General features: G+C 35.1%; 1 protein-coding gene across 7 annotated transcripts in view; it reads right to left on the bottom strand.

The window, feature by feature from the left end:
- Window positions 1–11,349: 11,349 nt before the first annotated feature.
- LOC110454779 (potassium voltage-gated channel subfamily KQT member 1-like) overlaps window positions 11,350–25,088 on the bottom strand; it is a 104,758-nt gene continuing 91,019 nt past the window's right edge. For 5 of the 7 annotated variants that reach the window (XM_021504475.1, XM_021504476.1, XM_021504478.1 and 2 more), the window contains 10 exons: window positions 21,849–21,945; window positions 21,340–21,468; window positions 20,905–21,015; window positions 20,507–20,602; window positions 18,575–18,797; window positions 14,213–14,354; window positions 13,239–13,314; window positions 12,904–12,998; window positions 12,446–12,548; window positions 11,350–12,197 (listed from right to left, as the gene is read on the bottom strand). In XM_021504475.1, coding sequence (XP_021360150.1) covers window positions 12,096–12,197; window positions 12,446–12,548; window positions 12,904–12,998; window positions 13,239–13,314; window positions 14,213–14,354; window positions 18,575–18,797; window positions 20,507–20,602; window positions 20,905–21,015; window positions 21,340–21,468; window positions 21,849–21,945 — 1,174 coding nt within the window. In that variant the 3' untranslated portion in view covers window positions 11,350–12,095. The remainder of the gene's footprint in view (window positions 12,198–12,445; window positions 12,549–12,903; window positions 12,999–13,238; window positions 13,315–14,212; window positions 14,355–18,574; window positions 18,798–20,506; window positions 20,603–20,904; window positions 21,016–21,339; window positions 21,469–21,848; window positions 21,946–25,088) is intronic. The other 2 variants (XM_021504481.1, XM_021504482.1) reach the window with 2 other exon arrangements.

The raw sequence follows: 25,088 nt of genomic DNA, 5'->3' as shown, positions 1-25,088 counted from the left end.
TACGCATTCTTTTATTCATTTTTGAACGTTTCGCCTTTTTTAAATTTCAATGTCAATACACTTGAGATTAAGACTGTGATTGCTTTTTAATCCTAAATCCAAGATCCTGTCAATCGGCGACTCAACACATTATTAAAGCAAACAGTCAGAAAAAAAACTGTTTGCCATTAATGTTATGCATGTATATATTGTATCTGGCCTTTTTCTATTCTGTAGTTTTTTTTGGGTGACAATTGTGAAATATTTTTCTGTTGCAACCGATTAATTGTCAATAAATTTTAATTACACGGAAAAAAAGGCGGGACTAAAATATGCCATCTTCTTTTAGGATATTGTTCAAAAATATAACCGCTATTAGTCTAGCCGTTAATCAGTCGAGGTATGTATGTTACAAGCAGTATTACTTGAAAAGAAAAGAGAGAGAAATTATTTTTTTTGTGTAAGAATTTCGTTTAAAAAATATCACAAACTATAGATTTTAAAACCAAGCACTTTAAAACCTTAAAGCACACATACCATTTAACGAATATTACATTCCCGTATACGACACTGAATAAATGATTCACAGTAGCTAAAGCAGAAAAAGTACCAAATAGAAGTGCACTTACCTTGTTACTGGTGGCTGAGCGGCTAGTCAACTGATTTAATCTCTTACAGAGTTTTACACGCAGAGCTCCATCAATTGCAAGGTAAATATTTGCAGAAGTATCAATGTTCTAAAGTTTGTGGCCAGACGTCAACGGTGAGATATCAGATTGATAAATCGTTACCGATGCATCTGGATAGATTGACAGTTACATCAGGCTATCACCTAGCAACGACCATCGCTGTAGAAGTTCTATTTATGCATGCAGGTGAATAGCCAGCGTTACTGCGTCAGTAGGCTATCTAGGACCAATGAGATATCACAGCTTGTCACGTTATCCTTTCTAAGTTATAAGCTTTTAACTTATAACATATAACGTCTGATTTTATTTGTTATTTAGACAATGTTAACGAATCCGGTCTAACAGTTTCATTTTTATGTCAAGAAGCAGTTCAGATTTTGTCCTGTGGTAATTTTCCAATTTTCTGCAAACCGATTAATTTGGTTTTGGTGAAACGGACAATTTAATGATATATTCATTGTGTACGGAGATTTGTTAGTCCAGCCTCCAACATATCTTTTCATAAACATTTAAGCCTCGAGTGACCGAGTACATGGTCTGTCTTATATAATGCAGTTTCTAGTTCTGTTACGTGCCAATTCCATATTTAAGGTCCTGATGCGAACATCTTAGGTAACTACGGAAGGTCAGATATTGCACTATGTAAACAGTTTTCTTCTAAATGTGGCATTAATTGTTTAACTTTTTTTTTAATTTCTAAATACTATTATTTGTATTGTAAGTCTCCTAACATTCTGCATATTATCATTTCTATTTTTGTTTCAAATTGTGTGATTTATGTTATAAACTTGTGATTTGTATTTAAAAATTCATGTTATTCATATTCGGAACTTGTTATATATATTCTAAATCTTCTTAAATAACCTTAGCTGTTAATAATAGGACGGACGCTTAACCTTACTAAACAAAAACAAACCAAATCAGTCGAAAATGTAATTCGGGTTTCAGAGGTCCATGCATTTAGGTTCGAAACACCTTGTGTTTATATATCCGGAAATTTGTAAATTACACATTCTATCTTGTGACGTCCTACGTAAATTAAACTTAGAATTAGAATTGTTTGATTATCATTCCAATTTTTTTTACACATATGGGGATATAGTTTGGGACAAAATAACAATTGCTCAATCCAAAAGGCTAGAAAGTATATTTTTTTAGAAAGTAGAAGCCGCACGTATCAAAACAACAGCAAAACTCATAATGGCATTAAACGATTAGAGAACAAGAAATCCCAATAATATTCGAACAATACACTGTAAAATAACTACCTACCCAAAGTCGTTTCTCTTTAGATCTGTTAGCATTGAATTACGCAATCGATTGCCAGAAACACTTAAATTGATCCGTCTATCTCTAAACTAAAGAATTATTCAAGCAGAATTGTTGTTGCTACTCCTTCCTATTACAATAACGGTTCCCGACTGCCTTCGAAATAAACGAACATTTCCTAAAACTTTGTCACAAGTATGAAACTCCCAGAAGCAACTGCCTTGACCGCCTTTCTTTCCAACTCTCTACAAATGTAGTCATTGATGAGGGACCCTAACATCTCAAAATATAGAAACATTTGAGAGTTAAAAACCTCATTGTCCAGTCTAAACGTTTTGGTTAGCCAATGCAAGTATTAATATGTTGATAAAATGGAATTTTAAAAACCTCACAAATGTTTTCATGATGACACGTACTTAACATTTCATGGAATATCGATGTATCTTGCGTAGCATGTCCCTAACCGTACTGTGTTGTCCTCATTTTGTTTACATGTAAATATTAACCATTTAAAGGCCATTAGTTTGTTAGAAACTCGGGAAGGATTTATACAAGTACACAGTACATACTTCCCTGTCATGTTTGCTGATGTGATCTGTACTTTTAATGCCATGTATTTGATTACTCGAATAAATACAGCAGTTTTGTTGTAAGTTTAATAAAATGTGTGATAAGTTTTATAAATTATTGTGTTTCACTTTTAAAATGCAGGACAGCAAAATGACAATTTTCACAAGTCGAGGGTTCAAATACGATTCTTATTTTTATTGTTTTTGTATTTGGGCGATAACTTGTGTAACAAATATCCACGACTATAAACCTATTCGGACAGAAACAAAAGTGGAACAGAGAAAGGACACATTCGACCAGTTTAGTTTTTTTAATGTATAGCCAGCCCCCTTGAATCTTAACAAAAATTTAGCAGTCGGCCTTGTAAAAAATAACCAATACCCTATGTGTAACCAATCAGAGTTCATTGCGGCCATTTCAAATCTAAAAATTAAAAAAGTTGACCATTTGCTCTTAAGGTTATCCCTGATGTATCACTCTCCGAAAGTTTCGTTGTAATCGGTAGCATAATTTTGATACAAAAATGTCTAGAAAGGACATTAAATTGAAAAAAAGGCAATAACTCTTGGAACAAGACTACATTGAAATGTATATACTGTATAGGGTTGGCAACTACCTTATGTACAAATGGAGTTGCAAATATTTGTCTTGAAGTTTGCTTACAAGTTTAGAAGGATATTTTTAACTTACGGACAGACAGTAACGCCCCCCCCCCCCCCCCAAAAAAAAAACCCCGTACACATTTCGGTACTACCTCCATAAAGATTATGTGCACTAAATTATTATCGATGCATAATTAATTGCTGTTGAGAAAACAAGTGCTTATGTTCATTGAATGATAAGCAAAAGTTTACATATACATGGAATATTTTATTGATTGAAAAAAATATTACATATTTTAAATAACAATATTTATACAATGGACCCATGACGTTAAGAAAATGGTTTCTTTGATGAAAAGGTTTATACATAAATGATAGTATAAGACATCAGAGGATAGAGATCTCATGATCATGATGCACTCATCTATTTAACACAAAATTTCCCCATTTTTGTTCTTACAGTCATAATGTCTATAAAAGTTACATACCAAGTACGATCTCTGTCGTACAAACTTTTCAATATTAAAAGTATCAATAACTTACAACATGAAAACACAACATAGCATATGTCCAAGTGCCAACAAGATGACTAACATAGTCCTTAAAACTGCTGTCCATTAATTTTGACATTTTACAATTTGCTGTCGATGATATTTGCCCTTTGACCCAAAATATGCTTCATACCAGACAAGTCCTTTACTATCTTAAAGCATTGACCATATTTTGCTATTGTGCCCATTCCTTTCCAAACTAAATTTGGTAAAACTTTGTTCAGACATTCTTTAGGGACAGCAGACGATCGACGCCGTGCCATATCACAAGATCAAATGAATTTTAATTCATGTAAATTTATAATATAAACACATGTGATACTAGCCTACACCATACACACATCCTGCATTTCAGTCATTTGTTGTAAATAGTGACAACAGTAAAATGGCAGAGATGGTATCGTCCAGTACAAATAATACATGGATCCAGGTAACCTTCATTTGTACGTCATACAAAATAATACCGACGCATGACTAAATAGCTTCAATGACGTAAATAGATATGCCGGTTATAAACATTTCTCTTTATTGTTTGAGAACAGTTAAGTCGTACACAGTATATTACATCGTGTTTATTCCGTTGTACGATTTTTTTCCCATTGTAGGAAAATTACTTTCTACTGTAAGAAATGCCGATTCCTCAGCGTTTTCTTTCAAAAGTTTCCTTTGTTTTGTTGAGATACTAAATAACTACAGCACTACCAAATTAATTTTGGATATTTTATTGTAAAATTAATTTGGAATAAAAAGTAGGATGTTCTGTGCAATTTTTGGTCATTTTACCTTCAGTTTTGAAATCTTCTGGGCCTTTATTAGTGTAAAAATCTTGCAAATGATACTAGCTCTTTAATAAAACGCATTAATATTTCTTCGTTAATCGTACATAAGCAATACAGAAACAAATGTCTTGTAATTGTTTTTATTACGAACAACAAAATTATGAATGGTTGGTTTAGTGAAGATCAAAATAAATTAAAATATCACTTAAGTAAGTTATTCACTTTTTTTTTAATTTATACTTCTGATAAATAACATGTTTGTCATGTATGCTGGTACCTCAAACAAAAAGGATTTAACGAGTCGACAGAGAATTTGAATTTACATGGAAATAAATATTTTAAGTTAGAAACAAAACTGACTATTAGATATCTACAGCATCATGCCAAAAGTTTTCGCGGTTTCCCCAAATACTAAACGTTTTGCATTTTCCTTCTTATTTTTGGAATTTTCTGGGACTGAATACAATTTCACATACTTAAAGATACGTTTCTATAATGATCTGAAAATATTCTATTCAATTGTGCTGACTGGTTTTCGAATTAGTATTAATTATTCAGATGAAATCGATTTTACTACGCCATTTTATTCTTTGTATTACAAAATAATTGCAGTGGAATTTTATTTCCGAGAATAACTCACCATAATTTGCAATTACTTCTCTTTCGGAGCTGCCTATTTCATTACAGAGGCGCAATAATTGGCTACAGGAAAAATCAATGAAATGTATGGAGTTAATCCGGTCATATTACGAATGCTCCTGGCACGATGCTGCATCTTTCTGCATTGTTAAAATACAAATGCACTAACGACGTACTGTTTATAGTTATAAATAATTCTTTCACCCAAGTGAAATAATTCATATGTTACGAAACATATTTCTGTAACAGAAATATACAAAATACTCTTTACACAAAGATTTAATACAGGTGGACTTAAAGTTGAATAGACATTGGGCAGTTGAGGCTAGTTGGTCAAAAATGACTCCCAAAATATATACATAGTTCCCAATATACAAACAAGGCTATATGACGGAGATGGATTAAACAGACAACTGAAGATCGTATCGAGACATAAACAATTAGGACAAGAGTAATAGAGCTATATAATAACTTATGAAAGCTTAGGAATGGTTCGTTCTATAATTGGCTTATGATATTGACACTAGAGATATTCTGGAGAACGAAAACGTAAGCAACAACACTACAAGATAACTAAACAAGCTATTATTTGTGCAACATATGACAATACAAGAACTACTATCTCTGATCAACACATAAAAAGAGATGGACCGAGACAATTGATCTATATAAGATGTGCAACATGCATTTTCAAGCACAACAAGCAAATGCTGATGCACACATTTTGGTATTGAAACGTACCATTACAAATGAAAAGGATTTCAATGCTGACATGAGCTGTCAGTCCGGAGGTATAAGGTGGGAGCGCACAGTATTGTGATGGTACTGCTGAGGTACATTTTTACCGATTTCACATAAAAAAATCCAGTGAAAATTATGTTTTTTCTTTGTCATTCGAATGTGACATCTGCAAAAGAGCTGAATGACTCCGAGGTTTAAGAATGAGTGTTAACAAAACTACCGTTGTTGACAGGACCACAGCTTGTGTAAATTTATTTATCAGGCACTGTAGCGAGTTGTTTCATCATTAAAGCTTTCATAATATTGATATAACAAGCGTATTAAGACATGATAAATAGATTTGTGAGAGGAATCCCAGTTTTGAAATACATCAGATTAAACTTATTTGAATAACTCAGTTGATTGTCTTATTAACTAGCACTAAAATGCATTACGTCACTATTCTACATCTTGATTGTGTATATAATGACGAAATACATTTTGATTTAGGATCTCTTCAATAAAATTGATAAAATACAGAACAATTTCGACACACAAGAGCAAGAGAAACCGAGAGGACACAAACAAAAATTAGAACAACATGAACCCTAATATGCTTTTCTGATTACAATTTAGAATTTGCACTATATCTTATTTACGTTATATGATTGGATATTTAACGAGTGTATCACCTATGTCTGTACATGTGTATAAGCTATTCTCGTAAAATATGTGCTGAAAAAAAGACTATATTTATGTACCTATATATATCGCATTATTTTTCATGATTCTCTAGAATATATGTTTACCTTGAAGTAAAATATCTATTGCGAAATTCATCTACATATGAAAACCACAAAGGAAGTACAATTTGTCATATCTCTCAAAATATTTCAAATATATGTTTTTAAACTAAGAGATATTTAAGTTTAAATCTGCTCTCTTAAATCTTCCGTACTTGTTAAAACACATTGGGTTCTCATTATAAACAAAACTTATTTATCCGTTGTGAACATAACTTACATACTCTTGGTACATTGTAAATACAAAAAATCACTTTATAGCTGAATAGGAAAATTACGGTGAATCACTTTACAGAGGCAATGCAAACGTTTTTCTTAGAGACAAAGGAAAACATCTTTATAATTTAGAAAATATAATGAATTACAATTATGTTCAACAAGGCAAAACCGGTGACCATCAATGATCGCATACCTCTGTGAAAATTGAATGAAAGGACACAACTCTGTATATAGAGGGAACATGAGATCCGATTCAGTGGGCGACAAACCGCAATCGAAGAAATGCTTGCAAACATAATTTGGTAATTGAAGGCGACCAAGTATGAGATAAACACTGGACATAGTGATGTAGTGACGAACTTGACTGACAAAAGGATACACAGAATACAAACATATAGCCCCGCCCACAGAACCGGTGGGGGTCACACTAGCGTTGTATACTTGCAAAACTTGCTATTTGCTTTCTTTTATTATTATTATTTCTATGAGCAATTACGCCCGTGCTTACTATGACCAAGGCAGACTTATAGCTCGAGGCATATTTTTACTTTTGATTTCTTTCATATGGACAAAAAGATCTATGATTTCGTTCAATTAGAAATGTTGATTGTTAGGTTGAATTTGCCGATTCAAGTTACAACGAAATCAACAGTATCTGCAAAAATGGGACATAGGTGATTCACTGTGTGTAAATACAGATATGTAACAGATTTAGTGGGATCTTGACCTAGTGACTGTGCTGTTACAAGTTCAGAACATTTCTACACATAATAAGCCGCATACAAGTCACTAAAACAGTCACACATACATAACTGTATGTTTAACACGTGTCAAATTAATAATGAAGATATCGTTAGGGTGACAAACCATGGACAACGTCATTTTGTCAAAAAGTAATAGAGTAAAAAACCGTAAGACAGACTAAATTCAATATTGATGATAAGTACAATACATATAAAACTGCTATATCAATGAAGAGTTTCAAATGGTTTTACTTACTGAAGACTAGTGACAAGTTCATCAGTCTCTTAACATTCAATTGAATACAAAAGTGATAAATTTAATATCGATGTTAGTCTGCATACATACAAGTGACTGTGTGACAGTGTTGAGCAGTATGGCATCACGGGAACAAATAAATGGAATGGATGGGTCTCGTCGGAAACAAAAATGTACACAATGTATAACAATAGCAGGGTACCTTCTATACATTATTTATTGCCTCCAAAAATATTGTTAATTGGATTTATTTCAGGTTGTAACATCTAAATTTTCACTCAATATTTTGTATTACTAATGTGAATTCTACGTGTACAAGTAATCGCTTTTTCCGTACAAATAAATTTCAAAAATATATATTTTTCTTTTTTTGAAGGGAGATCAAATAGGATTTAAAAAAAATCCTTATTAATCATTTGAATTTTCAAATGTAATACTGAAACTATACCTGAACGTTTTAGTGATTTGAAAGACTATAACTTGCAAAAAAATATTGATTTGTTTCTTGCACAAATCGACAACGGTTTCTATCTTTCCGATAAGGTACTAAAAAGAATTACAATTCTTATAAGCACCATTTTAGCATCATAGTACACCAGGGAATGACAACAGAGAAAAGGGAAATAAACTTGGTGCAGACATATAGATATAAGTTAAATGAATAGTGTGCTTTTCAGTGATACCATCAACTTTGTAGTGCAATGTTTACTAGAGTCCTGAAGTTAATGAGATCTTTTGTTCATGTTTATGTAATTTACAACACAACTATAACACATACAATATATCATATTTACATTTCTTTGTGCAGCATCTAAATCAACCTACTAACAAAAGACCCCAGATGGACCTTGGCGCTCCCCAATGACATAGCATGGAATGTTGCTGGTATTTAATATAAGTTCCTTTCTACTACGTGCCCTGTTTTCGTCTTGTACAAATATATATATATATACATAACTTTCTGTGTTGTGTTGTTGTCCTGTCAACATGAATAAAGTTCTCTTGATGAACCCTCTAAAGAGGGGAAAGCACTAGGGACGTCGGAGAAACTTTTGTCTTTTGTTTTTTATATACATATATATACATGTATACATTTAATCAAAGGTTCATGCAAAACAATTTACATCATGATCTTGTAGGGACTATTAGATTAGATTTTCCGACCCATCTAATCAAAGCATACACATAGAAGGACAAAGATCATATTTTCAATGTTTTGCATGATCCAGAAATAATTTCTTAGAAAAAGCAGTACTAAACTTGTGAAAACCAAAATGGCTATTTCATTTTTGTGGGTCATGGGGATCATACATTCCATGTTTCATTATAATCCCTTTAGAACTCTTTCTGAAAAACAGCCTTTACATACTAATATCTAAAGAAAATCCAAGTAACCTGTGGGGCCCTCTTCAAGAAACCTTTCTATGTTCAAGAATGGATTCTCTGCTCCAACCAAATATCTTTAACGCAACTAAATCATGCCACTAAGGAAAACTTTGCTATCGCCATTTAGAACGATATTCAGTTTGACAACCCTCAACAGTCTTCCAAATCATAAATAAAATGCGATTTGCAAATAATTTCGTTCTCCAGTAACAATAAAGTTTAAGCACAGTATCAGAATTTGAAAATGAGAACATAAATACAGGCCCTGGTGGCGTTTTTTTCTGAACTTAATTTAAAACCAGTCGTGATCCTTTTGGTAGTTCCTATGAACAAAAGGGGTCATTCAAAACGATTTCATCATGATGCTTTTAGCATTTTTCAGAAAAAAGCGTAAATAGTGCTTACATGGAATTTCCATACAAAATCCAGTATGGCCTGGTAGTAATATTATGTTTTGGCAAAATCTGAAGGACACAAGACGATCATGTATCTCATATTTTGTCATGATTACATAGATCTGTTTTTAAGGAATTCTCTACTCTGATCCATGCATAACCATGGAAATCATACATACAAAATTTAGTCATGATCTCTTTTGTAATTTCTGAGAGAAAGCCGTTAGGAAATTCTTTACAGACAGATTGATGAGACGGAAGGACAGACGCCGGGCTACTAAAAAGTAATTTGAACACTCAAGCAATTGCCTGATGACCGTTGAAATAAAGATATTGTTATGAAAGCTTATAACTCGAAAAAATAGTACACGTGAATGTTTTTTCCTATCAAAAACCTTTTAGGGTCTTTAAGTATTACTGAAATTATATTTATATATGTTATATTAGCAACTGGGTTTCTCCATATACCTCAATTGTTAACACTACGTATTTCAGTCCTTAAATGGCACATACAAATGTACACGTATTACAAACAAATTATAACTTAAGCTTGTACTTTTACAAATGCTTTCCCTTAAACTGCACATGCAGCCACGAATGATGCGGCCGTACATTAATCAACCAATAAAAGCCAGACTTGCTATCAGGAATCACAGAGACATGAAAGTTGGTCGTCAGAGGTGAAGGTACCCCGACAAAGTATTACTCCCACAAAAGCCTGCACAAATTAGTCCTATTAGAACTCAAGTTATACCCGTAACTGCCTCGTCTAGTCAGAGGCCATGACTGCAATACTGGATACTGAAACTTAAACAAGAGGCCCAATGGGCCTGCATCGCTCACCTGGTATAAAACTCACACTTGTAACCTTAAAAGTGATCTAAAATAAAGCTACAGGCAAAATATCAGTATTTGTGATTAAAATTCGTTCAAAAGACCCTGTTAATTTTTTTTAAAACATTTCACCCCTGTGATTGAAAGTCGAACAAAGTCATTATGTTGAACACATTGTATAGCCTTTCATCTCAGGATGAAACTTGCAAAGTATAAACATCCTGGGACCCATGGTTATTCATAAGAGGTTGTTTAAAGATTTTAAACAAATTTGACCCCTGTGACCTTGAATATAAGTCAAAGTCATTCACTTTAACAAACATAGTAGTCCTTGATCCCAGCATATGCTACTAACTAAATATCAACATCCTGAGCCTTTTGGTTATTCAGAACAAGTTGTTGAAATATTTTAAACATATTTGCTCCTTGTGACCTTGAATATGATTCAAGGTCATACATTTAAACAAACTTGGTAGCCCTTGATCCTAGTATGCTACTGACTAAATATCATCACCCAGGGCATTTTGGTTATTCAGAAGAAGTTGTTTAAAGTTTTTAACATATTTGACCCCTGTGACCTTGAATATGGGTGAAGGTCATTTATTTGAACAAACTTTGTAGCCCTTTATCTCAGCATGCTACTGGCCAAATATCATTACCCTGGGCATTTTGGTTATTGAGAAGAAGTTGTTTAAAGTTTTTAACATATTTGACCCCTGTGACCTTGAAAATAGATGAAGGTCATTTATTTGAACAAACTTGGTAGCCCTTCATCCCAGTTTGCTTCTGGCCAAATATCATCACCCTAGGCCTTTCAATTATTAAGAAGAAGTCATTTAAAGTAAAATATTGACGCCGGACGCCGGACGGACGCCGGACGGACAGACGGACGACGGACGGACGACGCACCACGGCATAAGCTCACTTGGCACTTCGTGCCAGGTGAGCTAAAAATCGGTGGTTAAACTCCAAATATACTACCAGAGACGTATAATACATTATAAGTCTCTGATACTACCTATATATTGCTTTTATTCTGTTTGGAAATTCGGCCAAATAGAATTTCAGATAGAATTAGATGTAACTGTCCTATCCAATAGGAAACTGCTGTGGCCAGGTTTGATGGCATATTAGAAAATAGAATAATTATTACTCACCCACATATGTCCGTTAATCATGTTATCCTGCCTGTAGTTTTATGAAAACGTGTGGGAACTCTTAGCCGGAACAAAATGTTATAAAGAAGAAACAGAACAATTGCAGTATAAGCAATATGTCTCCAAACCTTGTTTCGGAACCATAATATTACATATGTTTCATAACAAATTCAATGTAAAATAAACCTTATATTTAAAAAATGATCAAAAACGCTTTCTGGAATGAACAGCATGTCAATTGCACTCTCTCCCGACACAATAAACATAGAATGACATCATGAGGCGAAAGTCCTTGCCCTTATTTCGGTTCACTAGGTCATCCAAACTTATCAAACGTTTTGTTCATTTTGATTATATCTTCCGCCTTTCTTCTTATACAAAATAATACACAACAAATATACAATGTAACTTCAATAAGTGGCGATTTCCTTGTTCTATTTTCACGTGGTAATTTGCTGCCAAGGAAAACAGGTATACCATTTTTATTGTTACACACTAAGCAGGTCATACTTCATCCTCTAACGAGTCTGTGTTCATTGGTTTAGACTTGAGCCAGCTGTTTAAGAGGAATATCACCTGATCAAGCTTCTGATCCGTCTTCTGCATCTATGTAATTGGACAAGATATCAAGTATCAATACAATGTTCTCATAAAACGTCTACACACTCTTCATATGATACATGTCAAGATATTAAATGTTTGATTTTGTTCCATGATTATTATCTGTAATTTTTCCAATGTTAATATCAGACAATTCTACTAGTTGCACAATTTTGTTTTCTCGAATCTTGCACTCAAAACCTTATCAATATTTCCGCAAAAATATTATTATAACAGCGACTCTAATGCCTTACTTGTGTCTCCATGCGGACAATCCTAGCACCTATTGTCATCCTCTCCCTATCTTTGTAGCAGTTGGAGTATAGTGTCCCAGGTTTGCCCAGTGTCTGGTCTAATCTATCAAAAGGAAACCATCATAATGCAAAACTGTGATAAGTGATATACACCACACAAGGACAAGTAGAGAACTAAAATTGGTAAAACAGGGACAACGACGACGCCAGAATAGGAAATTGTGAGCCCCTAAATATTTAATTTCTTGACCATATGCTGTATCTGTCAGGATGTCTCCCATCAAAACTATAACAGCATGTCACCGACAAACTCAGACACATTAAACAAATCTGTAATCAGGCCAGACAATATGTTAGTAGGAAATCAGGTAATTATATAACCTTCAAAGTTCATGGTATCATTTTCTATGAGCAGTTAGCTGCCCATACCATTAACAATGTTTTACAGCCAATAGTACCTTCGTTGTAACTCTTTGATTCTAACCATCATATTAAGATGACCTTGAGAATATTGCTCAATAACGTCTCGGACATCATATGGTTTCCTGGCTTGCTGCAAAATGAAGAAGATATTTTTTAATCGTAAAAATCTTTTAAAATCCTAGTCTTACTATGCAAATACCAACAATTATAAAATAAAGTTTCTTGAGGACCTGTTCATTTTGAGTTTCACTTTCACTTCAACACTAAGGGTATGAAATATTAAATAGGTATCGAGTGAGACCAACACCTTTACAGACATGCACATCAACAAAGAGAGAAAAAAAAACCCAAAAAACTATAATGCATTTACCTGAAACTTTCGTCTCGCGACAAAGTATTTAATTTTTCGCAGTACCCGTATGGCTGTTTTATGAGCATCAGTTAATCTGAAGATGAAAAAAATAGCATTTTGTCAATATTAAATCCAACTCAACAAACTGAGGGTGGCTCTACAAAAGATTCTTAAAACGTATCGATTCATAATTCCATCTCATGGAAAATGGAAACTCTTGCAAGATCCTATAGATACATTTATATTTATACATATATGATGCTTACATGATGTAATTTATAACAGGATATGATGTTTGTATGTTATACACTTATTAAGTTATTCTATAAGGTTATTCATAAAAAATGCTGTAAAATTTTATCAATTAAGAGTTTCATCAAAGTTTCAGAATTATCCCCAAATCATTATCATTCCTTTTTCATATAATATACTTCAAAAGAAATGTCCTCAAATTATTGTTAGTTTTTTAAAATAAAACAGGTGTGGTAATAATACATGTATGGTAAAACCTGAAATATCATCAATTGTTTCATTTGCCAGTTTGTGTGAAACATTATACAAGCTTATACATGTATTTAAATATATTTTGTTCAAGTCCTATAAGATGTTAATTCACCCAGAGACTGATGATATGTACCTGGATGTTTTATAATGCAAAATATTATACCCATACTGGACAAATGGTGGCACAATATTTCAAGGTTTATAACCAGACAAACATGAAAGTGTGATATTATCCCTCACTTTTAAAGCCAGTCAGAATTAAAATGTATGCCAACAATAGAGAAACACATGTCAACCAACAATACTGGTAGGTTGCTATAAAGGCCATCTTTGGTGAAAATGGATATTGAGATGCTATGCTTGCCTGGAAACCAATGCCAGGAAGGGAGCCTAAAAGAAATAAAATATATTTCTATTTGACCAAAAGTGAGGAATGCAATCTTAGGAATTGTATAAGTAAAAATTGTTAGTTGAAAACGACTGAACACCTGTACACATACTGCACGACTTTTTCTACATCATCTAAGTCATATTCCATTTGGTCCTCATATTGGTCATTGCCTCCAACATTGGGATGGTTGGACATCATGTTTGGACGTGAGCTGTCCCGTCTGTTGCTGCGAGGAGTTCCTGTAACACATCAATAAAACACCTGCCAATCACAAACCTCCAGGTTTTGGCGAGCACAGACCTGTAGTTTAAACAACAATCCCAGACCTCCATTTCTCAAACCAATCACAGACCTCCATTTCTCACACCAACCACAGACCTCCATTCCTCACACCAATCACAGACCTCCATTCCTCACACCAATCACAGACTACCTTTCCTCACACCAATCACAGACCTCCATTCCTCACACCAACCACAGACCTCCATTTCTCAAACCAATCACAGACCTCCATTCCTCACACCAATCACAGACCTCCATTCCTCACACCAATCACAGACCTCCATTCCTCACACCAATCACAGACCTCCATTCCTCACACCAATCACAGACCTCCATTCCTCACACCAATCACAGACCTCCATTCCTCACACCAATCACAGACCTCCATTCCTCACACCAATCACAGACCTCCATTCCTCACACCAATCACAGACCTCCATTCCTCACACCAATCACAGACCTCCATTCCTCACACCAATCACAGACCTCCATTCCTCACACCAATCACAGACCTCCATTCCTCACACCAATCACAGACCTCCATTCCTCACACCAATCACAGACCTCCATTCCTCACACCAATCACAGACCTCCATTTCTCACACCAATCACAGACCTCCATTTCTCACACCAATCACAGACCTCCATTCCTCACACCAATCACAGACCTCCGTTCCTCACACCAATCACAGACCTCCATTTCTCAAACCAATCACAGAATACTTTTCTTACAACACCTCTGTCATAATGCAGACAAAACAAGAGAATTCAACTACAATTTTTGTTGGATCTTCAATGATCTTCCGTTTGTTTCTTTTTGGATAAAGCTACTGCTGATCCGGCCAGGTGACTACTGGTGACCTCATTGGGTTAGTACAACTGCTGATCCGGCCAGGTGACTACTGTTTAGATGTTTAGATGTCGAGGGTTCAAAATTCTAGTCTGGCTCCATTAATTAGAACTATTCTATGTTTCCTCAGAATCCTTCATTGTTATAAAAATAACGCTGTTCCTGTTTTCTTTAGTGTTATCATTAAAGTATGACAATTGTTGTGCTCAATTTAATATGTTGACAGTACGTTGTATTTGCTTTGGTTCTATATTTCAAATGACCCTAAAGGTCTGCAGAAAATTCTGCAACATGTGTATTTATTTCAGAAATGATTTATTTATTAAGCCATATATTTCAAGCCAGAAAAAAAAAGTATCCATCGATTTATCAGACTTCTAACATCCAATCACAGACCAGCATTTCTTATACCACAGACTGTCATTTATACACAGATAACATATACATTCATATTTAACACCAAACCTCATCATTATTCAACCCTGATAACTAACCTTCACACCAATACACCAATCAAAGAGCTCCATTTTTCACAATAATCATAAACCTCTATTGTAATAACCAATCACATACAACCAGAATAATGGTTCCCAATGCACGGTTACCATTTCTGGCAGAAGTACATAGATCCCTGAAGGGGTTCATTTGAAATCCTGTCTTAATCAATTTAATCTTAGCCACTGTTGTGTTTTATTGAAACAGTGAGGTTTCTCTGTCAACCATCATTGACAAATAATATATACATTACTCAAGTGATAGGAACACAAACAAAACATCCTAAACAAGAGCTAGCTCCATGTCACTTATATCTCTCATCAGCCTCAAAAGGAACCAGACAATATATTAGTTAACAATGTTTCAAGTAATTTGAAAGCAGGATGACCATTTCATATTGAGCTAAATAATTACAACAATAACACTTGTAGTCAAGTTTATTACAGGAGCAATTTCATGTACACATTTTTAACACCATGTATCCATCTAACCTTGGATGTAGTACATTGAAATTCACCGAACGGACTTTTACACTGTCATCAGCTTTAGACAAATATCCTGACTCAAGGCTCTCGGTGATCCTGAGCATTAATATAAACTGATGGGGGATGATTAACACCACACTATAACATACGCTCACATGTACTCTGTACGTGCCAGATGAGCTAAATCGGAATTCAATCTTTTGTCACAACTACAACGCTGGTGATTGGTAATATAGGTTCTGGTTGTCCCTGTAAACTTATTTTCTAAACTGTTCCAAATTATTTTTAATGAAAATGCATTTTTCATTGGTCAGAAAAACTTTCATTAATCCAAAATAAATTCCTGAAACAAAACTGGGGTTCAAATGGCCAATACCTGAAAAATACTTTCCAATCATACAATCATAATACTGTTCTCATAATTTTGTACACTTAGTACTAGAGTGTGATTCTTCTATTTGTTATCTCAAGCAAAATCTGAAAACTTTATGAAATCAAAGGTAGGAATAGGAGTTACTTCCCCTAGAACAACAGACATCAAATTATGCTGTATTGCTGTCTGTCTTCAAGGACTTAAAGATAATAAGTTATCTTACATGTACAAGGTATTTTCTTTTAGCACTGGGTGTATGTAAGGCATTGTGTAGGTACTAAAAATACAGTGGTGTGATCGCTCAATCTTACAAAATACGTGGTGTGAATATGATGTGCACAAAAAGTGCAAACAATCTGTGCACCAGGTCAGAACAATCAAAAACTGGGCAGTTACAGATTCTGAACATCTGGGCGCACAATGGATGAACAATAAATTACAGCAATAAATTGTTTATACAAATTGAGGAATGGCTGAACAATAAACACAATTAAGTTTTGAACCTTAATAAGCTTGCTTTTAATGTATGTTACCTTATTTTTTACCTCAATTTACAGGCTTATTTTTAAGCTATATATCTACATTTGTTTATGTAGAAATTGTGTATTCAGGTATTTTTTAAACGACCTAAATCTATTCATGTACATCATATACACAAATGTTCAATACAATTACATAGATAAACAAAAGCCGCTTTTAAAAAGCCTGTACCTGGACACGGTTTCTCGTCACCGAGGACACTTTCCCAAACTTCCAAAGTGTAAAAATGCCAGGCGAGGTGAGAAGTTAGGGACCATGACAAATGCAAATAACAAACAAAGACCGTGCTTACTTGTGATACTACTTCATCTCAGGAAGCTACATTGTACCAGCCAAATATTATGATTCTATACCTTTTGCTTTTTCAGAAGAAGTAGTATGTTGTGTTTGACATATTTGACCTCTGTGACCATAAAATTAGGTCAAAGTCATTTTCATTTGCAATCTTTGTAGGGATCCATCCCAAGTAGCTACCAGCCAAATAATATGATTCTATATATATATACCGTTCAGTCCTTCTTCAGAAGTCGTTTTATGTGTTCGATATACTTAACCTGTGAACTTGAAAGCATGTCGAGGTCATTTTCGTTCTCAAACTTTGTCTGGCTCTTACCAAGGAAGCTGTCGGCCAAATATCATGACACTAGGCATTTCAAATCTTCAAAAGAATTTGTTTAAATGAAAAGTTGGTGAACTCTGGAGGGATGGATGAGGGATGCCGCGCCATGGCATAAGCTCACTAGCCCTTGGGGCTGTGAGATAAAAATTATGATGTGTTAAGTAAAATAATGAATGGATAGAAAACACAAAACAGAGGAGATATGACTTCCTTCTATACTAATGGAAGACAAAATTGTCAACGTCACATTACAAAAGGTTGAGGCTGCCTGATGTACAAAAACACGGTCAAAGGTAGCCGATGTATAAAAATGAAGTCGATAGCACCTCAAGTTTAGCTACAAAGTCAAGGGTGACTGATATAGAAAAACAAGGCCAAGGCCACTTCATGTAGAAACACCAGGTCAAAAGTTCCTGGTTTAGAAATACAAAGGCGAGGACATCTACTGTAAAATCAAATTTCAAGAGCAACTGATGTAGAAATAAAATGTCAAGGGTGTTTATGTAAAATTACATAGTCAATGGTATATCATGCAGAATTACAAGGTCAAGAGTGCCACATTTAAGGTTAAGGATGTCTTGAAAAAGAAAGACAAGGTCAATGGTTTCAAATGTAGAAAAGCTCAAAGTTGTTTGATGCTTAGGCTTGATTAAAAAGTATATCACTAGCTCCAAATATATATATATTGTATGTCAAAGAGGAGAATAGAATACAAAGTAGAAAATGAAATATTGCCTTTCGCATGGAGAGGTATATTGAACATTTGGCTGCACATTGAGGAAGGGTACCATTGGCAATGTGTGTCAGAGTTTTACCAATTTTGTCTTCCTGGTAGAAGCTGGTGAGGCTCTCCCTGCGGACATGATTACCAATGGAAATGGAGTCCATGCGTGATGACCGCCGCTTGCGTAGTGTAAGACTGGCACGTCTGGCCATGCGGGCAAGCATAGTCTCCTCATTGGACGAGTCATGGATGTGAATTTTCCATGTAGCTTCGGAGTTTGAAGTTGGGTCTGCAGCATAGCATCTCCAAACGCACTGATGGACAGACAAATAAAAGGATACTCAATGTCAAGACAAATACATTAAAAAACAAGCGTCTCTTAATTGAAGATTTCATTGACCATTATCTTTGTAGGAATTATTTATTTGCTGCTGAAAACAATTAACAGTATATGAATTGTTGATTGAGATTTCTTACTGCACCAGATTTGATAACTAAGCCCATTACATGTAAAAAAAAATCTGACTCGGATCATTTTCTCAGAGTTCATACAAATAATTTCAAACCAAATTCAAGGCCTTTACACGGCTTTTTCAAGACCTGAACTTAATCAATTGAAGGCCTCACTAGTCTTTGCGGCCAAAGGCAGTAAAATCAAGGCTTTTCAAATTAAAGTCCAGTGAAATTCAAGCCTTTTTAAAGCGAAACTGTAAATTCAAGGCTTTTCAATGCCACACTGTAAACATCCAGGCTTTTCAATGCCATACAGTAACGTCAAGGCTTTTTAATGCCACACTGTAACGTCAAGGCTTTTCAATGCCATACTGTAACGTCAAGGCTTTTCAATGCATACTATAAATTCAAGGCTTTTCAACACCATACTATTAATTCAAGGCTTTTCAATGCCATACTGTACCGTCAAGGCTTTTCAATGCTATACTGAAACGTCAAGGCTTTTCAATGCCATACTGTAACGTCAAGGCTTTTCAATGCCATACCGTACATCAAGGCTTTTCAAAGCCACACTGTAACGTCAAGGCTTTTCAAGGCCATACTGTGTCATCAAGGCTTTTCAAAGCCACACTGTAACGTCAAGGCTTTTCAATGCAATACTGTAACATCAAGGCTTTTCAATGCATACTATAAAGTTAAGGCTTTTCAACACCATACTATTAATTCAAGGCTTTTCAATGCCATACTGTAACGTCAAGGTTTTTCAATGCCATACTGTAACGTCAAGGCTTTTCAATGCCATACTGTAACGTCAAGGCTTTTCAATGCATACTATAAATTCAAGGCTTTTCAACGCCATACTATTAATTCAAGGCGTTTCAATGCCATACTGTAACGTCAAGGCTTTTCAATGCTATACTGAAACGTCAAGGCTTTTCAAGGCCATACTGTAACGTCAAGGCTTTTCAATGCCATACTGTAACGTCAAGGCTTTTCAAGGCCACACTGTAACGTCAAGGCTTTTCAAGGCCACACTGTAACGTCAAGACTTTTCAAAGCCACACTGTAACGTCAAGGCTTTTCAAAGCCACACTGTAACGTCATAGCTTTCAAAGCCACACTGTAATGTAAAGGCTTTTCAAAGCCATACTGTAACGTCAAGGCTTTTCAAAGCCACACTGTAACGTCAAGGCTTTCAAAGCCACACTATAACGTCAAGGCTTTTCAATGCTATACTGTAACGTCAAGGCTTTTCAAGGCCACACTGTAACGTCAAGGCTTTTCAAGGCCACACTGTAACGTCAAGACTTTTCAAAGCCACACTGTAACGTCAAGGCTTTTCAAAGCCACACTGTAACGTCATAGCTTTCAAAGCCACACTGTAATGTAAAGGCTTTTCAAAGCCATACTGTAACGTCAAGGCTTTTCAAAGCCACACTATAACGTCAAGGCTTTTCAATGCTATACTGAAACGCCAAGACTTTTCAAGGCCACACTGTAACGTCAAGGCTTTTCAAGGCCTCTGCTAACCCCCTGTATCTGTATATTTGTTGTTGACTGAGATCATTACCTGTATAAGTGTTGCTGCTGCTGGAATCTGTCGGTTGAAATGTTTTTGTCGTTGTTTCTGCTGTACCTTCAAGGCAAACCCTGATCCCAAAATACCCTACAAATAGCATTGGAACATCTCTAGGCTTAAGGTCTTACAGTTGGATTTAGAGGACTGAACTTAATCTGATTACTATATCAATGAAACACATTTGACACTTAAATTGATATATCAAACTTGTTTATCAAAGAATATTGATGCCAATCAAACAATTTTCTTTTAAAAAACTTCACATATATTATTATGCTCTAATAAAGAATTTTCATCAACTGGGCCATGAAAGACAATCCAGTAGTGATTGGATTTTTTCTCAGTCACCGACTTTTAATATGTGTTATATGAATTAAATGTGTACTTACTGCCGGGAGAGCGAAGAAGGAAATAGCAAACACTGCGAAACAGGAAGCCACAATTTTACCCATCCAAGTCTGTGGCACCTTGTCGCCATATCCTATCGTCATCACAGTTATCTGAAACAGCAGATCAATGTATGTATTGCTCCAATTTACAAATATATCAGGAGGCAATATTATGACTGGAGCATGAAAGGGACACTATTCCCTCCTTTGATATGCATCACAACAGAAAATCAGTCTCACATAACGTTGTACAAGTATACAAACACAAAGTCTTGCTTAAAAGAAATTTGTTCTTCAATGGAAAATGAATGTGTTTCTATAAAAGAACTTACAAAAGAAATTCATGCTTAAATGTTCCATCCAAGACAATCACATTTCAAATCTCAATAATCAAAGAGCATCATTGTTAAGATCTGAGATAGCTAAGTTACTTACAACACCCCACCAAAGAGCATCTGCATAGCTGGAAAAATCATCTCTGCCTTCATCTCTTTCAGCGAGGTAAACAAAGTACGAGGAAAAAATAAGGCCCAGAAATCCAATGTACAAGGTGGTAATTAACTCCTGAAAGACAAAAGTTAAATATAGGTATACTGGACAACAGAGTATGTAAGTTATTGTGACTGTGCTTGAATCAAGTAGCTGTGAATCAAATTAAGTTGTGAATCAAGTAGCTGTGAATCAAATTAAGTTGTGAATCAAGTAGCTGTGAATGGAAAAACTAAATTATGCTGTCGAAGATACATCTGTTTACTACATAACAATGCACGATCTTATACAATACAATTTGCAGTCAGCCAGAAAAAGACTACAGGTTTGTATGGTATAGGGCTTGTAACGAACAAGAAATATAACCCATGGTGGTGGGTTGGAGGGGCTAATGGAACAATACACATATGTGTCAGACATTGACTATCTGTAGAAGACAGTTAATTGGTACTCACCTGTCTGTGTAAATATATGACAGACCCCAACAATCTCCAGGTGCCACCTTGCCTATCTACATGTAACATTCTTAAAATCTGTAAAAACCGCACCCCCCTGAAAGAAAGAACAGAATAGGTTTTTATGATATATGATGTGATATTTAATGATATCTTGAATCTTGTTATTTTCGATATCTGCTTAAAAAACAGTAGACTTTAATGTGCAACAATCATGCAGAAACTTCAGCCTCAGTAATTTCTGTAAAGCAAACTTCCATAAGATAGTTAAACCAAGTTGCTCTTTCGATGATGTCAGTCAGGTAAGTGACAAATAAGTAAATATCATCAGACAAGCAATTAAGGCAAAAGTCAGTTAAAGAAAAACGATACAGGTATGGTGGCTGTTCTATCATGTGATACTAGTATAATATAATCCATTACATGAAATATTCAAATTAAAAGGTTTTGAACAAAGATATCCAGCAATATGATTAATAAGGCGTGTATTCCTTGAGGGTGATCACCTGTAGATACTGTATAACATGTTCGTTGTGTATAAATATTTGTGGGTTTCGTTGTTGAATTACGAAAATAAAAACAACAAATTTGAATGATATACGTGTCTACTGTTTGTTAATATAAGATATCCACGAAAGTTTGTACTACGAAACGATCTACATGGCTACAAACCACGAAGGAAAGTACCCACGAACATTTCGTGTTATACAGTACACAAAATGATCACCCTTAGATACACAAAATGATCACCCTTAGATACACAAAATGATTGCCTTTAAATACACAAATAATATAAGTTAATGAAAGTTGACACAAACTGTGTGTACCTAGATGTCAAGATAAAACAATATTTTCAAAAGCATTGAACCTTAAGAAATGTTTTTTGCCTGGAAATATTCCCAAAATGTGCCTTTCTTTGAATGTAGCCTTTATAACACAAGTATTTGACAGAAATATAAACTTGTTTTCCTGTCTAAGGTGCATATTTGACAAGTTATTGACACTTTACTTATATGCTGTAAGTATAAAAAAAATATCACCGAACAGACCATTTTGCACTGGTCTAATGGGCATGCAAGTATATGCATAATATTCACTTCCATGTATATCTAAAGCAAACGTAATGTCCATTGGACCTGTGATTTTCCTGCTATGGATGAAAATCAATTGCTACAGAATTACGATTGATAGTCAGTTATCATTTCTTTTCCCAAAATAAACATCTTAAATATAGTCTCTAGTCTTAAGGAGGCATGGTAGTCTATTGGTAGGATGCCAGGCTCGTGACCGAAGGGTTGCGGGTTGGAGTCACGGCACGGCACTGTGTTGTTTCTTTGAGCAAGATACTTTACTCCGCTTGTTCCAGTCTACTCAACTGTAAATGAGTACGTGGTCGAGCAGTGCTAGAATCGTTGAATTCTAGCTGTGAGCGCTGAAATGGCAGCACGTACCGGCTGTATGTTCCCCAGGGAGAGAGTTGAGAAAGCTATTGGGTGGTTGCAAAGGCCCCATCACCAGGGATAATAATTTGCGAGTCGCTTTGAGACAACCTACGAACTAGGTTGTGATAAAGCAGTATATAAGAACCTCAAGTTATTATTATTATTAGAAAAGGGACATTTATCATCAGCTGTCAAAGTGTATTCATTTAGAAAGGAAGGACCAATGTATGTCTATCCACAGAAAAGAATGTAGACTGATTAGTATGCGTTGCTGGAGAGTCAGAAATGACATCATTAATTCCAAGAAGAATGAAAACAATCTTTTCTTGGAGATTACAGTTGTAAAAGAAGTGCATTGATTAGGTTGCCTAACAAGCGTCAGCTGTAGGGAATTTCCCTTTAGCTCAGCGGTAGAGCATCGGGCTGGAGAGCCAAATGTCGCAGGTTTGAGGCCCAGCAACGGCACTATCTTTATCACTATTCCTTGTCCTACTACAAACTGGTGTCATTGACCCTCCCCGTTTAAGGTAGGAAAACCCATGGCGGGAAGACGAAGAACCTGGCTTGGTGATTGAAAAAAGGGGGAATAGCATAAAAGAAGTGCATTGATTAGGTTGCCTTACAAGCGTCAGCTGCAGGGAATCTCCCTTTAGCTCAGCGGAAGAGCAACGGGCTGGGGAGCCAATTAAGGGTCGCAGAATCGAGCCCCAGCGACGGCACTATATGTATCACTATTTCTCGTCCTACTACACAGTCGTACTTATCAGAAAATAGGAAAATTGACAAACCATAATATGTCCCCTCAAGTTCGGCAAATTAAAATGAACGAGTTCTCTTTAAATTTAAGATTTCAAAGCACGAAGGAAGTAAAAATTAAAGATAAAGGACTATTATTTATGAGACTGCGGCGGGCATTTATTAGAATATAACGTATACAGCAGTGAGTTTGTAGGTAGGAGGAAAGCTGTAGGAGTATAGTGTTTACCATCACCCCAGGTATAGTTACGACAGTGTACAAATAATTGTGAAATATTAAATCTTGCTGATCTATACAGTTGCAAGCAAGATATTTTGAACTTGGATTATTTACGGATTATAAAATTACTATAATTCTTGGATAAGCCCCTCTGTTAACTTTCTTACTTAGTGAAGTATAATTCATATCCCCCAGAAGGGAACAGTAGTAAATCCCCTGTTCGAAACTCTATAGACGGCCCCTGGTGAGTGACATAATTTACCTCACATATCATGCAGTAAGGTATCAAGGGTTACTGAATGAGATCAATTTCAAATTTTTCATTTCACTTTGCTACATGAAATAATCATTTTCTACAGAAAAATAAATAAAAATTAATGGAGGTCCTATGGATGCATGCAAAACTTCAAGATCAATTTCAAATGTTTTTCCGCTTTGTCCGTGTCTTTGCTTTTATTCTCCTGATGTTGACAGAGAAGTAAGTTTTATGGTATACATCGTACATTACCTAGACTCAGACAACTGTGCTTTCCCTGGTATGCCACTGATTATGATAAAATGTTATTTAACATGAACCTCATTCTTTAAAATCTTCTTCAGTGGTTTCTTTTGGATAAATACTAACTTTTTGATATTTTTTTTAACGTTGACAATACACATATATTTTGATGCTGGTTCAATGTTCCACAAATAATCAATATTACTGTTAATATATAGAGAGATTTGCTTTACATAGCCAGGGTTTTTTAAGATTATTTCAGAGAAAAGGTTTGACCCCATTCTCAATGAAAAAAAGTATCATTTTCCCCCCAAATTACCCCA

This window comes from Mizuhopecten yessoensis, unplaced genomic scaffold (genome assembly GCF_002113885.1).
Source record: "Mizuhopecten yessoensis strain PY_sf001 unplaced genomic scaffold, ASM211388v2 scaffold8057, whole genome shotgun sequence".
NCBI lineage: Eukaryota > Metazoa > Mollusca > Bivalvia > Pectinida > Pectinidae > Mizuhopecten > Mizuhopecten yessoensis.
This window is presented reverse-complemented; position numbering and strand designations above follow the sequence as displayed.